General features: G+C 38.1%; 1 protein-coding gene across 1 annotated transcript; it reads left to right on the forward strand.

The window, feature by feature from the left end:
- The first annotated feature begins 238 nt into the window (after positions 1-238).
- cds2 (CDP-diacylglycerol synthase (phosphatidate cytidylyltransferase) 2) lies at positions 239-18,223 on the forward strand. The gene is made up of 13 exons (XM_030143020.1): positions 239-422; positions 6,225-6,367; positions 7,609-7,705; positions 8,061-8,158; positions 8,621-8,760; positions 11,018-11,076; positions 11,846-11,928; positions 12,077-12,164; positions 12,390-12,458; positions 12,552-12,704; positions 13,371-13,490; positions 13,681-13,784; positions 17,198-18,223. Exons 1-13 carry the CDS (start codon positions 351-353, stop codon positions 17,331-17,333), a joined length of 1,362 nt encoding a protein of 453 aa, XP_029998880.1. The 5' UTR covers positions 239-350; the 3' UTR covers positions 17,334-18,223.
- Positions 18,224-19,596: the final 1,373 nt, after the last annotated feature.

Here is a 19,596-nt window from a genome sequence, read left to right on the forward strand (position 1 = left end):
CTATTTATTGATAAGACTGGCAGTAGTAAAGAGCTCAATTGTTTTCATTGTTCTTTCTATATTTTATATGTACATGAACTAATCTAAACTAAATAAAACTAAACTAAACTAAACTAAAACAAAATAAAATAAAATAAAATAAATCGAAATTTTTCAGTAAAATTTTGTCGACGTGGATATTATTTTGAAACCGGAAGTATCTTGATGTATCCCATGATTCTTTGTAACTTGTTCCGTGCCAAACATAGCTAACAGCTAGAAGCCTAACAGGGGTCTGCCTGTCTATAAACCAGTGCGTGTCTCGGAGACACAGGACCTTCGCTGTTGTCGTTCAGCTTCGATCTGCTAAGATGACAGAGCTGAGGCACCGTGGAGCCAGAGACACCGACCCGACGTTACAGAACCAGGCATCGGAGGACAAGGTAACACCAGCCACGGCTCGGCGCTGCTGCTCGGAAACCATGCTAATGCTAACTGGCTAGTTGATCGTCAAAACCCGTTCACCAGTGACTGGTGTAGCCGTGAATTCTGTCATGAGTAAATAACACTGCAGCGTTGTTTTTCTGTGTAAACTGTCGCTCATTACTCATAATGACCCTCTGAATTTGAGGACGGATAAGTCACTGAAATGCGTTTTACAAATCATCCGCCAGACTCCTCACATTTTGGTGTTGATTGGCTGATGTGGTTGACGGTCTTCCTGGGTGTGATTGTGTGGTGAAAACAACACGACAGGCTCACTAAAATATTCAGTTTGGTTGAAATTGTTGACAGCTGCCGCTTCGTGTCCAAACTGTCTAACAGTCCTACTTTTAAAATGTAAACGAACATCCCAAGTAAAACTGAAAATATATTAAATTCAGCTGTGAACAAAGTAAGTTTAAAACAGAACACTTCTGAACCATGTTCGGTGGGTGCAGTTAGCAACACACATCAGGACGAAGGGGTGTTTAACATCCACAAATGTCTCCTCAGATACATAAAATGACAGCTATCGATTTTAAAACAACTTATATTTATAAAACAGCCTAACTAAAGTGAATAACCTTATTGTCTGTATTTTAAAGAGAACATGCTAAATGCCCTGAGCTGACAACGTCAATACAAGTAACACAACATTACATTTGTTGCTTTGACAGCAATAACAAATGTTTAAGGCATAAAGCTCTCCAGCACTTAATCCATTAAGCTCATGTTCCAGTCCATAGAAAAGAAATGTTTATGTTATCTGTGTTGTCAATATGTTAACGTAACATTCCCAGTAAATAGTCGGGGCCGAGAAAGGGGCGTGGTGATGGTGTGATTGATGTGTGGATTTATCTAGGACGAAAGGACATTACTACAGATAATTGGAGACTCGCTGAAAGCAGATGGGAAAGCAGTCCAAGCACTGTCCACATCAAACGGGCCTTGACAGGAAATTGTAGCATTGGAAAAGCCCACTAGAGCTACAGTTTTTTACCTAATGTGATCACACTGTTTCTGGGAGTATTTCATGGTATTATTGGCAGATTGTCATGGTATGGAGTTATACTTGTCCTACAGCTGTGAGAAATATTGATTATTGGTTTATAGGTAATGTTCCAATAGTGGTGATGATGGATGGTATTGCTGCTTTAACCCTTTCATGCATAGTGGTCACTAGAGTGGACAAGGCTAATGACGTTCATTTTGTCTTCTGTTAATGTAATTATACTTTTCTTTTTTCTTTTGTTCAGACAAGGTATAATTTTTAGATGTTACCTGCTTGACAGTTTTGACTGTCACCAGCTGATAAATGACATGTCGGATGACCCTTCCAAGGAAGACTGGAGTCACAGTCGAAACTGTCAAGCAGGTAACATCTAAAACTATACCTTGTCTGAAGAAAAGAAAAAAGAAAAGTATAATTACTACAGTGGACAGTTATTCTACACCTGTTCTCTCATGGGTTTTGTTGTTTTCGTTCCATATCAGCCAACACAGTGGACGCTTATGCATCATCCCATACACTGCAATTCATACCATTACTGTAACTATGCTGTTCTTGATAAACCTGATGTGCAGTAACATGTTTTAGTGTAAATCAATTGCTAATTGTTATCAGACTGTAATTAACAGGGTTATTTTTTTTTTTAAACAAAAAGTAATATTTTTTTTTGCATATTATCTCCATGAAGTGAAAAATTACTAATATTAGAGTATGATAAAATGTGAGAAAACATCTGCAGCATTAAAAATGTTTGTGTTGCATAGTTTTCCATATCACTCTCTATATTAGTTTTTAATACATGTTTCTTTGCTTCAAAAATTTAATGCGTGGTGTCCAGCTGAGTGGACATTTTTGTAGCTCCTTAAAAAAAAACAACTAATCAAACGAAAAAAAAAAAAAAAAAACTTGATTGCATTGTTCTTTCATGCCTATAGAGGAATAAAATCACTCAGGAAAAATATCTTGGCTAAGGTTCTCATAATTCATGCATGAAAGGGTTAAAGAGGGACTGGTTATGTTGATTGCTTTACATCTTTCATCATTTGATTCAGGGTTTTACATCCATGACATTCGTTTTAAATTCAGTTTCTGTTATTTCAAGGACAAATGTGTATATATACAGTTGCGGAAAAAATGATTAGACCACTCCTTGTTTTCCTCAATTTTTTGTTCATTTTAATGCCTGGTACAACTAAAGGTACATTTGTTTGGACAAATGTAATGATGACAACAAAAATAGCTCATAAGAGTTTAATTTCAGAGCTGATATCTAGTCATTTTCCATGGTTTCTTGATAATAACCAAAATTACTTAATTTCTTACATCAATAGCTATGGCATTGTACTGCCAAAAACTGCTTTTAGGCATTTCATGTTTTCTTTTCTGTCTGTTTTAGCCACATGACACACACAGGAGTTAGTACTTGACTGCATAACCATTGTTTTTGATGATTTTTGATGGTCTAATATTTTTTTCTGCGACTGTATTTACTAGTGAGGTACAACTGAGGGAACATATAATCAAAATAGTAATTAAATTAAGTAAAAGTTTATTTGATGTAGAGTAGCTGCCATCTGTGCCTATGATTTCATGACATTCACTACTTACGTGGTGGGAAAATGCTTAAGATGATATAAATCAGGGCCTTGTATCTCACCTGGTAGAGCCCATAGCATGGTGTCCTGGGTTAGAATGCAGTTCAGACCATTTGCTGTCTTTGATTCCCTCTTACATGCCCCTATTTCCAGTCTCTATCTACCAAATGAAAGTGGAAAATGACTTTGTTTGACTAATAAAAATCTCCAAAGAAAATGCCCGGAGTTTGGGAAATGAGGTCAACAGTTTATGCAAAGTACTTCTTCCAGTTTGCGTAAATAATGTTTTGACTGAATCACTCATGTCAAATTCTGTATCCTCAAGCCTCAGTTTCAACTCCATATTGCATTATAATTTACATGATACTAATGTGCTTTTCTATTTATATTTAGAATTCCTGCAGGCCAAGTTAGGCAGTGTAGTCCCAGTAGACTGATGTGTGGTCTGTGTCTATTTAAAACATTTGACAGTTGGTCCTAAACGTTTGTGCATGATGAAGTCACTGCCCAACAACAAACCAGTTTTGATAACTCACTCATCACATCACATTATCGTTTCCTTTTTGCTTTGTTTTACTGCTCTAACAGCCTTGGCTTTAGACATGGAGGAAAGATGGTGTTACAACTTAAGTGTTTTCATCGCTCCATATTAGTCTGGTGCTGCGTCCTCTGAAGTAAACAAAACAAAGACACTTGGTGTTGCCGCTGGTCTAAAAGGAAGGATGAGAGGGGAGGGGTGTATATGTGGAAGGAGGGTCTATTTTTAACTCGAGCATCCTGAATGACGGATATTGTCGCCATAGAAACCAGAAAGAGATATTCAGTGTGAGCGAGTATATGTTGTGTGCTGACTTGTGGATTCATTTAGTGTGTTTTACAGCTGTTTGGCAGTGGGTATTATTATGTTAGTGTTTAACATAATGTCAGTGAATGCTATATTTTCAGAGGATTTGTAAATTAAGTAAAAGGAGTAGTTTTGGTTTCTTTTAGAAGGAATCAAGTTAAACATCCAGTCAGGGAACATTCCCTACACACTTTTATCAAACATTTATAAAATATGTCAAAATCTAGTGTGTTCTAATTATAAAAAGCAGCTTTAGTATGTTATTAAATGGAAAGTGTGCAGCTGCAGTAATGTATTAAGGTCTAACTGTAGTGAGAGACGCTGTGGCTGTCACATAACAGCAAGTCAACCATCTGTTTTGTGGATACGTGGTGAGAAAGAACACCTAATTTGGTCAAAAGCATCAGAGAGGTTGGATGAAAAGTGAAAGCACAAAGCGAGCCGGGGAAACCTCTTTGTTTTTGCCTGATGAGCTGCAGCAGAAACTACCACTGTCTGATGACAACAGTGCTTTGGTTAGAGTTACCATGGAGAAACCGGGATCAGACTGTTTTAACCAGGCTGCCATGAATGAACAGATGGTTCTGCGAAAGCAACAATATGGATGGAAACGATTTGGCTCTGTATTTAGCCTCCCACACAGCCCTGCACTGGCACGCCTGCTGGCAGTGGACTGTGCTTGTCCACCTCTGATATGACCAATCTGATTCTGTTTGTACAATTACACATCAATATTTGGGTTGTGCACTTATCGATACATCATGAACAGATTAAATTATTATTATTATTGTTATTAGTATTATTAGTATTATTATTATTAGGAGGGTTTACATCGGATGTGTAGTAATATTTGATAATACACTGATCTTATTCACTGTATTATAGACTTAGTTTCCCTCATTAGACATCTTCAGAATGTGTGTCTATATTATAAGGCAATGGCTACTGTCACAGTTCTGTGGCACGAAATATTGGTTTGTCAATTGCCACAGAGCCAGTCAAATGATCTGAATTCAGCGCTCTGAATGTTGCCCCAGTGGCTGATTTCTAGTCATCATAAACTTGGGCAAATTCCTCATATGAGGCAAAACAGTCGCCACGTTTCATGTTGTTTACCTGCATGCTGAAGTGTGAATACGTGCACAAACCAGCTTCTGGTAACTGGGACCTTAGCCTTTTCCTGTAACTGGATAGGCACATGGCATGTCCAATGCTTATTGCCACAGTACTGTGGCAGCAGGGGGACAGGTTACCAGTCTACACATGATATAATGAGGGCGCTGATTGGCTCTGTGGTAATAGACAAATGAAAAAGTTAGTCCCACAGTACTCGGGCAATAGCCACTTTGATATTATAAAAGCCAAGTGGCCTCTGTGTGTGTGTGTGTGTGTGTGTGTGTCTCGGAGTTCACACAAATTCCAGAAAGAGCTGACTGCTGCTGTTTGATATAGTTATGCATTTTTGGTCAAGGAACAGACTAGCGAAAACAGCAAGTTGATAGGACCAGTATTTTGCAAGATATTAGTAATTTTGGAATACAATAGCCTTACAATCATGTTGCTATAGCCAGAATGCTTGGACGGTGACTGCTGGACAAATGCGGTACACCATACACAAATACATACCTGCATAAAAACTACCACATCTACAACGTGTGGATCCCCACAGGTCAACGATCTAGTGTTCATATAAGTGTGTACAAGTGCTGACCCACTAGTATAAAGGACAATTTTGTTTTTATCTATCCAAGTAATTTAATATACTGTAATGGAAGTATAAAACTATGACCTTTAAACAAGTCATGTTACTTCCTCTAACTGAAAATCTGAATATAGACAATGTAGCCTTTTTCATCTCACTAATTTCCTTAATGTTAGTTTCTTTTTTTTTCTTTCTTTTCTTGGAATAAATAATGTACTGGGGGAATTGGTGCATGACATACAGGGTCTTTTGTAATGTAAAGGGAAAGCCCTCCGGACTAATAGTCATATCATGTGATTTAGTTTACGACCATCCCTTTTCTAGTCTTTCTGGAAATAGAAATTACTTTGGTCTTTAATTTATGATCAGTGTGGGCTATTGGTAGAAGAGAAGACTTCACTGAAAATAAGTAACTGAATCTGATACCGTATCACTTTAAAGAGTTAAATTACATAAGGATGACAATGAGACTCAGGCTTCATGTTATTTGAAAGGGGACGCCTCTGATTCTTTTATTTTTATTACTTGCCTTTTAGCTGTCAGTTTCAGTGTCAAAACCTTTATGGAAACACCGTTGATATGTTTCTTTATCCTCTGTTTGTCTGTTTGCAGGGTTCAGACAGTGAGCTGAAGGCGGAGAAGGATGGCGTGTCTGACACTGAGTCTAAGGTGGACTCGGGGGTCCCAGAGGTGCCTGTCCCTCCTGATGACACCCCCGAGGTGCTAAACAAGGCCCTGTCTGGACTCTCCTCAAGGTGCATTCACTGACTATGTTTACATACAGAAAATATTCAAATCTGTGCCCTTATTCAGACACGCTGTTTACAGGGCTGATGCTAATACTGCTGTTTACAAACAGCTATGCATAATTTCCCACTGGTAGTAGAATGTGTGAACACAGCCGTCCTCTTTCCTTCTTTGGGCGATGTTGCAATATCTGTGCAGATCCAAAAACTTATCAATATCCAAGTCCTTCAGAATATTTAATAGTAATTATTTTTCTCAATTTCACCAAACATATGTTGATTTGTAAAACAATACTTGACACACAGGGCTGTCTGTAAATAGTGACTGTGACTAAAAACAGAAAGTGGGACTTACATTATAAATAGATTCTAAACATACCTGAAAAATGTTCCTAAAACCCAAATAATTTAACCATATTTTACATGTTTTTAATTGGAAACATCTAATCAGAAAATGCTCTTCACATGACCTGTATGAAGTTTGGAATATTGTCATCTGTGGAGGTTTAGTGGAATATTATTATGCTCATAAATATAGTCTCTGTTAAAGGTAAGAAATGCATTGTTATCCTGGGCACAGACTGAGAAACTTTCGCAGGGAAAGAAAACAAAACAAAAATATTTTGTAGTCCAGGTGTTCTGTTTGTCACTCAGTCACGTCTAGAGCTTGTAATGTAAATAAGAGTCCTGTGTTTTTCTTGGACCTCCTCTGTTCAAACATTTGCATAGGTGTCATAGTTCATACAAAGGAATCCTGCCACACTGATATGAACCACTGAGCTGATGCTTCTGTTCTGTGAAATAATGTTAAAACCTACTTGTAAATGTGTTTGGGAAGTACTGTAGCTATGGTATTGTTCTTGTTATTTACAAAATTATTATGGGGATCTATGAAAATAAAGCATTCCTATGTGGAAACTTTTGTGTTGGGAAAAAGGTTTTGTAAAACTAACCATTCTCCTTATTTTCATCCATGCATCCATTTCCCATGGTTGCTTTTATAAATATTTATATAAATACCAAATTACTTATTTTTCTCTTATATTTGTTTTCTTACTCATTTGTGATTTTTTTCTACCTGTCTTTTTCTCTGCATTTGTTGTATGTTGCTGCTGTTAACTTTGAAGTTTCCCCATCTTGGGATAAATGAAGTCTTATCTTATCTTGTCTTATCTTAAGTTCATTAACCACTGTCTTTTTCACTAGTGAGTCAACACTGAACACAAGTGTGTGTGACGTCTTTCTTTCAGATGGAAGAACTGGTGGGTTCGTGGGATTCTAACACTAGCCATGATTTCCTTCTTCTTTTTCATCATCTATTTGGGGCCCATGGTGTTAATGATGATCGTGAGTATGAATAAAAACTTGGATTTGAGCTCGTTCTGCCACAGAAAACATGAGGCTCTTGACGCTTCAACAGGGAAAGTGAACATATTGTGAGTTGAGGATGATAATTCCTTTTATGCAACACATTCTCATCAGTTGAACTATGGCATACGCCAATGAAAAACGTGCTTCATGGATTAATCTTGTGGATTAATGTGCTCTCTTATAATACGCGGGGTTTCTGCTCTTCTTCATCAGGGAATTTCCCTGAAAATAGGACTTTGATGTTCCATTATGTGTCACTAGGACACCGGGACACTCAGAGCTGTAATACTCCCATAGACTCGTCCCTGGTGACGCTGTGTTTCTCCTGCAGGTCCTTTGCGTTCAGATTAAGTGCTTCCATGAGATCATCACCATTGGCTACAGTGTGTACCACTCCTACCACCTGCCCTGGTTCAGAACGCTGAGCTGGTGAGAACAGTCACAAACACAAACTGTATGGAGGTGTCATCAATGCAGCAAATGTATGAGTGTATTATTTTCTTATTGTTTGTCTCATGTTTTATTTTGTTGCAGACTTGCTGAGGTTTGTTTTATGACTTGTTTAAAATTTTAGTAGATGTAGCATACTAAGCCAAGAGAGAAAAAAAGAGAAACTGTGAATCATCAGTGATGTTTGATTTTAGCAGTAGCTGTGTACAGAGTACTGTGATTCTTTTCCACAATACTGATATCCACTATGCCATGAGTCTGAAAACCCTGATGGAAATCACATGGTAAATTTAAATGTGAATAAAACAAGAAATACATGTGATACAGGACAGTGCATCATACATCAGGTTTTTCTGCCGGCATACTGAATTCAGAAATCTGTTCCGCTGTCGTTGTCATGGAGTGTGACCTGTATATTTTCCTTAAACCTTTGCTGTATAGGTACTTCCTGCTGTGTGTGAACTACTTCTTTTATGGTGAAACGGTGACTGATTACTTCTTTACACTGGTACAAAGGGAGGAGCCACTTCGCATCCTCAGCAAATATCACCGCTTCATCTCCTTCGCCCTATACCTCACAGGTACAAACGCTCCCACTGGAATGAAAAACTTGTAAAATTAATATCAAACCTGCCATGCCATGGAAATATATATTCAGACAGTTAATTCTGTATATTTTAGTCTTGTATAACTAAAGGTAGTATACCAACACATTTTTGGCCCTGTATTAACACTTTTTCAATATATATGCTGTGTTGTAACATGTTGGCTGGCACAAACTCTAAGATATTTACTGTTCGACAGAGAAGTAGGTGTTGGCTCTTTTGTGGCTGTTTAACACTAAAGCCAAAGTGGCCTAAATCAACAGTGACAAAAGCTGAGTGTTCAACCAGGGGTAATTCGTACTGGTTTACCAAGTAGAACCTGTCTATTGGTTTGACAGTGCACTAAGTACTGATGCACCTAAATGTTTGACTGAAACATAATGATGACTCAAGAACCAAGTTAAACATTGAAAATATATCTTTCTACATGTATACCTTAGTTATTCAATAGTCTTCTGCTCAGTAAACAAAAGAAGAACGCATGCAGATGGACATATTTTCAACATTTAACCCACTGCCTGTGTCGTGGAATCATCATAGTGGAGTCATGGACATTTTACTGTATCAGTATTTTGCCCATAAAAGGAGACAACATGCCAAAGCCTTGTTAGAGGACAGTTTTTCATAAGGCACGGCATCTTGAAAATGTTACTAAATTAAATTTTGTGCATTTTTTTTACCTTAACCTGCTCAAACAAAAGCAGCACCTAACACCCTAGACCTGTGTTACTCTTCTGTTTACATGGATAGTGGTGCATTTCTGTTGAAAATACATCAGAAATCTTGGTGACCTAAGGATTTGTTAGGCTTTTCTATTTATTTTTGGCTGAATGATAACCTCAGTGTTTTGTTTTCATTAAAAAAACTTGGATTTCTTTTGTTGCTCAAAGTTTCATTGAAAATTTTGATAAAATTATAAAAAGTATATTTCACTAGAGTGTTCCCCAAAATAACTGCTCACCATCAAGGTTTTTTTTTTTTTTATGTAATACCCAGCAGACAGTTGAAAGAGGAATGTTAATTCAATACATAATGCAACAACAACAACAGTGAGAGTGACGACTGTGATTAGAGACTGCATTTCTTACTGTGGAACTGGAAAGGTGACATAAACTTTTGAAATGATGGTTTTTGGTGTTTCATTCAACATACCGTATGTCTAGAGACCAATTATCATACTCTTTAAGTCACTCGATGTGCCTCTTGGACTTTGAGTGAGCCAACCTAGAGTAGGTACTACTGGGAAAGTACCTACTCTGGAAGAGGAGCTAAAAAGGTCCTTAAGATGACACTGAAAGACGATTGTTTCATTAGTATGACCCAAAAAAGGAGGTACTTCTTTCAGTAGCTATTGGAACTGTGAAAGTAAAGTACTGAGAGTAAAGCACCTATAGGCCTGTGTTCAGATTTAATGTTCAGGACCTTTAAGAGGGGTGTCTGCACAGTTAGTGGAAGCTTATTTATTAATGTTTGGCTGTTGTTCCAAAGTACCAGATGCTCTTTGATGTTACATGTCTTCTGTTCAATATGTTAGCATGAGGGTTTAGTAAAACTTAAATATAAAACTTTGAATATAATGTTATATTATTTACATCTAAACTAGTTATCTCAGTCACCACTCTAACTTAAGGAGTCTATTTTCCTCTACTGCAGGCTGACGGTTAGCTTTTCAGAGCTACGAGCTAGATACAGGATGTGGTGAGAACAGAGTTACTGCTACATGCCTCTGGCTCATCAGTTTCAAGGTGAAACTGTATGACCTGTTTTTTTTTTGTTTTTTTTTTCTCAAACACACTCAGCCCTCGTATGCTGTCATATAGAAGCTTTGAAAATGAAGCTATTATCCCACACACTACTAGAAAAGGGTTAAACAATCATTCATTCATTCATTTGTGAAGAGACCTTGTAGGATGTGCAAATGGGTACATATTAGTTGAACATGTTTTCTTCCTGTCTGGCAGCTTAATGTTGATTTTATTTCACCCACTAAAAGCAGAGACACTTTGTCTGAGACACTCTCCTCTTACCTCAGTCATGTGTGTTATGTTAAAACTGGCCTGAGCAGTTCACTGAGTATTTTCACTGGGGTTTAGTAGAATTGGGTCAGTCTAAATTTAGGCAGACTTTGACCATATATGTCCTGGATTGTGCCTTAATTAATCTCCTCCTTTCAGGTTCTTAATATCTTATTATTTTACATATTGTTCATCACACATTCCTAATCATGTTGCAGGTTTCTGCATGTTTGTTCTCAGCTTGGTGAAGAAGCATTACCGCCTTCAGTTCTACATGGTGAGTGGCCTCCGCCTTTGAGGACGTTGCTTTATTGATGACGCCTGCTACTGTACCAGCTCCCAAGTAATGAAGAAAAGAGGCCAAGCTCTAATAAAAACGTCTGGCACAGAGACGTCTGAAAATGTGTAAACACGAGACCCGAGGCAGTCTTTGTATAGTGTAAAGAAACCTTTGCACTAGTGTCAGGAGGATTTACTTAAGCATTTATCCAGGGAGCATTTGCAGATCTCAAGCAGTTATACAGCAGCCGCTCAGCTCAGTTTGTCCAAAACCATCTGCTCTGATTACATTACAAGAAAGCAAGGAGCAGATAAATCCTCATTTACTTCCTACACCAAGATTTTTAATGTACATTCTGGGATTTGGTTAAGGCACTAGCTGATCACGATTCAGCAGTTCCACCACATTTTGTCCTGAGAAAACCCATCATTGTCTAAAATATTGATGATTTTCTTTTTTACTGTGCTTTTGCAGTATCATAGTTCATTGTATAATATACTTTCTTTGGCAAGAGACAGTTTTATGTTTGCATTATGTCATTTTTTGTTCTTTCTGTATCATTCCATTGAGTGCTGAAATCTCAATTTTCCTATATGTTGATAATTGTGTGTTTTATAGGCCCCATCTAGGAATAGCATCGTAAATTAACTATACCTAGGACTATAAATGCTTTAGTTTGTGGCATCAGTTGAGGTTTCACACTTGTTGCTCTACAAATAAATGTTAAGTAAATAACCTCTGCCCTCTTGTTGCTTTGTGCCCACAGTTTGGTTGGACTCATGTGACTCTGCTGATTGTTGTGACTCAGTCCCACCTCATCATCCACAACCTGTTTGAGGGAATGATCTGGTATGTAACAGGATCTCAGTCTCTTTTTAATATAATACCGTTGTACATCTCTTATAGGAAATCTAAAAGGAATGGGTTTATGAGGCGTTCTTACTGTCTGTGTGTCTTGTTCATTCAGACTCATATGACTCTTCTTTTCTCATAATAGGTTCATTGTGCCAATTTCCTGTGTGATCTGTAATGACATAATGGCCTACATGTTTGGCTTCTTTTTCGGCCGCACCCCCCTTATCAAGGTTTGTTGTGCCATGTGTAAACCCTTGCTAGCCAACATTTACCTATTATCCTCAGAGCATAGCAGTGACTATAATCATAATCCCTGTGTCTGAGATGGAGTTATTCATGAATAGATGAAGCATTTTACAGTGCAGATACCAAACGTTGTGTTAAGGGTGTCCTCCTGAATGGACACATAGTATTATTTTATGATGTATTAAACTTCTATACACTGTTCTCTGCAGCTCTCGCCTAAAAAGACATGGGAGGGTTTCATCGGTGGGTTCTTCGCCACCATCGTGTTTTGCGTCATGGTGAGTCATTTTTCTCCCTCTAGTTTAAATCTAGACAAATACGAATCCTTTTCTCCTTCACTGCGGAGTAACAGAGGTTAACTCTCTTTCCAGCTCTCCTATGTGATGGCAGGCTACCGCTACTTTGTGTGTCCTGTGGAGTTCAATAATGACTCCAACAGCTTCCAGGTGGACTGTGAGCCCTCGGAGCTCTTCCAGCTCCAGGACTACGCCCTGCCCAGCATCTTGGAGTCTGTCACTGGATGGGTAAGACCCTCCTTCAATCCTTTTGGTGCCTCTAATATCCATCATCCTGCCAGTTATCCCAGGTTTGATCACCTGGTTTTTACATGGGACAAAAAAAAATTCTGTTTTTTTTTGTCTTTCATTTTATATGATGAGTGTCCTGGTTACTGATTACTGTGTACTGTTTGCATAAGTGCCTCTGTTGTTGACACTATTTAATTTGACATTTCCGTAATGGTTAGCTTAACCTTTCATTGGTTTTTGAGTTCAAGATTTTTATAGATTTAGATTGTTGTTTTTTTTTTTTTTTATCTGTAACTGTCAACTATATTTATTTCCTGTGTTACTGAAAGATAACAGTTGTTTTCCATTACATGAGAAATGAGATACTTTCATTACTAGTGTTTTTGGTGATATTTTATATCACTTGGCTGAATCTGTGCATGGTATTCCACAGTGGTCGGAGATCAGGATAAATGGGTACATGATGCAACAGATTCTCCACTCAGCTAAATTGGATTTCTCAAAATTGGGATAAGAGCTTATCCTACTTTCTTGCAACACAAAAAGTGATAATCCAAAAACCTGATCAATACCAAGGACATCCCAGTTCATGTAAACACACCTTTTGGGTTAGGTCAATGCGACTGTTGTTCTCTGACCCTCCCCTCCCTCTTGTCTCCACAGACCACAGTGCGTCTCTATCCGTTCCAGATCCACAGCATTGCTCTGTCTTCGTTTGCCTCCATTGTGGGACCCTTTGGAGGTTTCTTTGCGAGCGGCTTCAAGAGAGCCTTCAAAATCAAGGTAGAGGAGAAGAACACCACCAGGCTGACTCTAGAGACAACTTCTCTCCTCATTTACCAGAAAATGCAAACATCACTTAGCAGCCTGTAGTCACATGCATCTGCAACGCCAGTCTGTGGAAGAGTATTTGCTTTTCATGTTTGCATTGTGCATATTTGCTCAAGATCATTTGCATCTTTTCTCTCATCAGGATTTTGCCAACACTATCCCAGGTCACGGTGGCATCATGGATCGATTTGACTGCCAGTATCTGATGGCCACATTTGTTAATGTGTACATTGCGAGCTTCATCAGGTAAACACACAACTGTATTCAGTATTAATTCCCCAGGATTTGTATCTGACAACCATGTTTGTTCAGTATTTAATGGTGAACACCTACAGTACACAATCTTAGTTTGCAACACTGGCTAGAGCTGCCAATGTGAAACTTTTACAGCAGCAGAGAACAGCTAACCTGAGCTTCAACTTTCATAGTAAACAAACGATCTAAACTGTTCTGTGCACTCCGCCTGAACATGTTTTTCCAACATTTCCCCATATGACCCCACAAAACACTGCAGTTAGCTTATGATTATGCTAAAGTAGTAATAGAAGTAGTCATTTGTCATGAGACAGTTAGCAAGGCAAGTTAATATTTACAGTTTAATTTTGGAGGTAAACATCCTGTTTAATTTGTTCCTTATAATTTTGCTGTTGTGTTTTTGATGTGAATTAATAAACAAACAAAAAAATCCCCATAAGTGTCTATAGTAGGACAGTCCACTCTATGTGAATATGTTTGGTTGAAGATTGGTGGTTGGTGTGCAATGAATACTCAATTCATCATTTATATAAATGGTTATGCAGTTAAATCTGCTTATCTAGTAATTGTTCGCAGCTGTTATTAAGTAGGCAGTGAAACCCTGAAACCTCAAAACAACAGAGCTGCAACAACCTCATGTATGCTACAAACATGTTTCAGTTTCTCTCTGTTACTGAAACCTTTATCTGAGGAAACGGATGCCATCCCAACTGCCTTTAGGTAAACATGCAAGAGAATACGAACAGTAGCCCCTTTTACACAGCACTTCTGTTCTGGGAATATTTCACCTTTATTCCGGAATGATGTCTGTGTAAATGAAACAGTGGGATCATTTGGTCCCACCTCTGTCACGGTTCTGGAGGTAGTAACAGAGCCGTGATAAAGGTGGCATCATGATTCTGGAACACTATGTTACTGGAACACCTCTCGTTCTGTAACCAAGGTGTGACGTTTTGATGGCGTATTGCGCGTGCGACCCCTGCGCCGGGGGAATTTAAAAATTTGCGCAGACTGTGCACAGTAAACAAACATATTAACATGACCAGAAAGATGTCAAACTGGGTAGACACCGAGATCCATAAGCTGTTGTCACTTTGGGCAGAGGACTCTATCCATGCCAACATTTTTTCTCTGGAGAGGTTAGCAACACCGCTGTGGTCGAGGTATTTCCAACACGCAAGTAATACATCACACTACACGCTGTGCTGCATCACCACTTTGATTCCGGAGTCCAGCCTGTCTTACCTCTGTTACTCCTTTGGCTTGGCTATGGAAATCTGTCAGTGGTGGCAAAAAGGTGTGATCACCATCTCACCTTTTTTCCGGATCTCTGTGTAAAAGTGGCCTATATCTGTATACAGGGAAAGTATTAGGAACTAAAACTTGTGTCAAGCAACAAACATTTTGCAGTTTCTCTTGTATGCTAGGAAAACCAAAAACTGAAAAAGTTTTGTGATTCCTTTTTTTGCACAAGGACATAATAGCAAACCAAGATAGAAAGTGAACATACAGATGCAGCAGTATAGTTGACTCAGTAGTCTGTAGCATATTATTTACAGGTATGCAGAAGCTATAAATGTCAATGTGTCATACTCATAGAATGATCAACCTAAACTGCACCACGCATCAGTGAATTTTCACAGAGTAACGGGCAGACAAACACAGCCATATAAGTCAAAAGATGAAACATGACTCCAACAGCAGATGAAACCCCAAACAGCAGCATTTACCCAGCCTGCACCCCAGTATAATGTCAAGTTAAAATCTAATGAAAAGATGCTGTGCAATCAGTTGAACCAAAAAACAGATGATTTACAACCAGTGGACTACTGTCTAATGTTTGAAGAGGATGACACACAGAGCACAGCGTTAATAATACACACAGACTGATATATGTCCTACAGCAAAGTTATAAGAGCAAGAACAGAAATAGAATAAGGCTGTGTTCAAACCTGGCATCAACGTGCTTTTCTCATCATCTGGTTCCATGTTTGCAGCTCTAGTGTAGGTGTGAACACACTCAGCACGGTTGGAGGGTGTGTTGACATCCAGCCACTCAGGAGGCATTCAGAGGTTCTCACAGATGCACATGTTCACATTATTTTAACAGTATGAACAGTAGTGCATCCTAGGACAGACAGAAGGACTGGGTAATCAGCTGACGTCCTCTGTGACTACAAATATATTTCAGAAATCCCTCTGTGCAAAGTGCAGACTGCACAGTTAATTACAAAAGACAAATCCAGTATATTAATGTTGAAATTGCGTTCTATCCTTTAGATGAGCTTGTTTATTTGCATATAGAGGGACACATTCTACAGCTAGATTTGAACAGATGCATTTACATCAGTTTAGCTGGGGACATGAAGAATGCACGTTTAAAACGCTGATCATTATCCAATTTCTGGAGTTATCAGATCATTCAAGTGATGATGTAAACAGCATAATTTGATATACTCTATCAGATAACAGCAATAATATGATAATGAGAAACCGGATTAACACACCTGGACTTCTTCCCAATACTCTGATGTCTTCATGCATGTATACAGGTTAATCTGATTTATTTTGCTTTTTTACTTCTGTGCATGTGTTAAAAAAAAAAAAAACACATAGAAAATAAATATAGAAATCTGATAATGGAATGAAACCAGGTCTATGATTATAACATTTCTGAAGTGCACATAAATGCATCAGATCTGATTATTACAATTATCTGATTTCTGCCAGTTATGCTCATGAAATCTGGCTCACCATCTGGTTCTAAACAGGCACTCTGTATACAGGGTGCTTGCACAGGTCTTGAAAGTCTTAAAAAGTATGGAATTTTGAAATGCTGTTTTCCAGACCTTGAAAAGTCTGGAATTTTGTGTGAAAGTCTAATAAAATATGGAAAATAGTTTCTCTCATAATTTAATTTTAGAGTATGCACAAAGGCACATAATCTTGTAAGACAAGAAATGCATGAGGAAAACATATGAAAAATTTGATTTCTATGATTTGGCTAACTGGTCAGTACTGGAATGATTGTAGTGAAACTTGTTTGTGTGATATCCATGCAGTTTTGTGATTTTCATATGTATTGAAAATGTTTCTGTTAGTAAAACATAATTTACTATGAATTATTCATTCATTCATTCATTTATACATTTATTAAAATGAACTTTTCTACTACACACAACAGGTACAATATCAATAAAAAAGTAGGTATAAAATTCTGAAGTACATATAAAAGTACATAAAGTCAAGGTCTTGGGGAAGAAATAGCAGATTTGAAAAAGTCTGGAATTTTTATTTGGATAAAGAGCAAGCGCCCTGTGTGCAGTGTAAGATTAAAATGTCCACACTCAATGGTTGCATGTTATCAGCCGCTCCTTCAGTGTGTTATTTCTGTCTCCAATCAGGGGCCCCAACCCCACCAAAGTGATCCAGCAGCTCCTGGCCCTGCGTGCAGACCAGCAGCTCCACATCTTCAACTCCCTGAAGGCTCACCTGATTGAGAAAGGCCTGCTGCCGGCGCTGGAGGAGGCCGCTGCCTAGAACCAGCCACACCCATAAGCGGCCCACCCTAAAAGGGGGAAAGCAGAGAGGAGGGCAGCACCCGGAGACCCTCTGTGGGGCCCCGGAGCTCTGGGAGACTCGCAGTGCTTTGTGTGAGCGAGAACACATCTAAGATTAAAAAAAAAAAAAAAAAAAAATCCACAAAAAACTCTAGCCTTGGGTCATTCCATTTCATCTGGATATGACATGACGTGTTTGTGTTCATACAGTATGTGAATTATTTTCCTCCACCAGTGTTTTCAGGTTGGGTTAGTGAGTTTTACTGTACTTTTACACATTTACATTCTAAACAGCCTCTATCTAGTCACACTTGAACAAAATGTCAGTCGGCTGTACATTTCTACCTGTATACAGGATATCCTCTATATACCTAATAATGTGTGTTAATATTTTACTGTACATTTTTTTTAATGCACTGCTCTCCACCCTCACTGTACTGTTACCCTGGCTGTGCCCTGCCCCTGTTACTTTTTATGTTCTTTATTGTGATTGTTTCTATTTATACATAGATGGTTTTTATATTTGGTATGTTCTATTATATCTTGATGATGTTGTATCCGTGTCCGTTTTTCAGACAGAATTTACTTTTGCCATCATGCATTCAGGTTTGTGTCTGCGTGTTTTCACTGCCACTCATTGTGTCCAAGCCTTTTGTGCTCAGCCAAATCTCTGACGTTACGCTGACATATTGTATATCTCAAGATGCTAAATTACCCGGAAGGATCATCTGTTAAATACAGCATTCAGACAGGGAGTTGGATTATTTCCATACGGTTTAATTAAACTCCCAGAGCCACCAGCAGCCCTTCCAGTGTAAAGACGCTGTTTCTTTTCATGTGGTGAAAGCAGGAGGGTCTCACTGATAAAAACACAGTCAGGTCCTGAGTTTTGATTTAATACATCTGTTCTTGTCTTAATATTTGTAAGTCGGGAGCTGTCCTAGTTTCTTCTTGAAAGTGGAGGGATTGTTGCATTATAGTTTCTCTATGTAAATTTAACAATGAAGGTTTCCGCCGTTTCTGCTTCTGCCCGTTGACTCTCATTAGTAACTGCAGTATTTTTATGACACTCTGGGTATGAAAACATAAGCAGCCAGCAGTGATGTCATCAATCTTCTGTTTTTCCGACAGTGTTCCTTCCCAGAGCTTGTATTGGAGGACTCTCTGATGTTTATACCACTTGAAAATGTTTGAGGGGAAAAAAAAAAAAAAAAAAAAAAATATATATATATATATATATATATAAGCTAAAGCCTTTTATTGTTTGGTTTCTGCTTTTTTTCCCCCACTAAAAATTAGATTAATTTGACAGACCAAGTTAGCTACTTACATATGGCTGATTGGGTTGAACATTTTTGTTTTTCTGTGTCACAAACTCCACTGGAATGCAAGCTAATATTTGTTACTGATATTAATACAGGATGCAGCAGCTAAACTTCAAATTCACCTGATTTTCAAGTGCGTTATTTGGAAAAAGTCACACTTATGTTTCAGATTGATTTATTGCAAATGACTGTGTTGATTTCAAAGAATTCAGTGGTCATAGATCGGCTTCCCTGCTTTTTATTGGCAAATGTTTTGGCTTTGGTCATGTGTTCATACATATCACCCTGTCACCTCATCCCATTTGTCCAAGTTGCATTTTCTTAAATATCAGATCATAGGAAAGATGTGATTCTTTCTCATCCCTCGTCAGTGCAAGCCAAATGAGCTCTGTGGATGCAGAGTGAATTAAAGCAGGCAGGTCTATTTCTGTACATGGTGTTATAGGACAAACAGCAATATCAACATACATGAAGTGTAGCAGGGGTGTTCTGTCACTGTTTGGTAGTCATATGAAACATGCTATTACCTACACTGCAATTGTTTAATGTACAGTTAATGACTGCTTGAATCAGGAGCTTTCAGTCAAAAAATATTTTTGTTCATCAGATTCTGTCCTCAAAAATATCTTTATATTTTTAATCAATGGACATGAATCTTAAGTAACCCAGAGTTTGTTGTTCCTTCATAGAAAGAATCAGTCTGAGAGTTGGATTCAGTATTTTTCCTAGATGGAAGAAGTCTTATTTTGAAATGAACTTCTTTGTAAATCAAGCATCCCTTTGCATGATTTGCCCATTATTTGTTCCATTGAATTGTTTCCGTTAAGTCTTATTCTGAAACTATTTATTTTATTTTCTCTAAGCAAGTCAGAGTTACTATAATGTACATTTAAGAGGATGTTTTGGAATATGTTGAGT

This window comes from Sphaeramia orbicularis, chromosome 9, assembly GCF_902148855.1.
Source record: "Sphaeramia orbicularis chromosome 9, fSphaOr1.1, whole genome shotgun sequence".
In the NCBI taxonomy this organism is placed as follows: Eukaryota; Metazoa; Chordata; class Actinopteri; order Kurtiformes; family Apogonidae; genus Sphaeramia; species Sphaeramia orbicularis.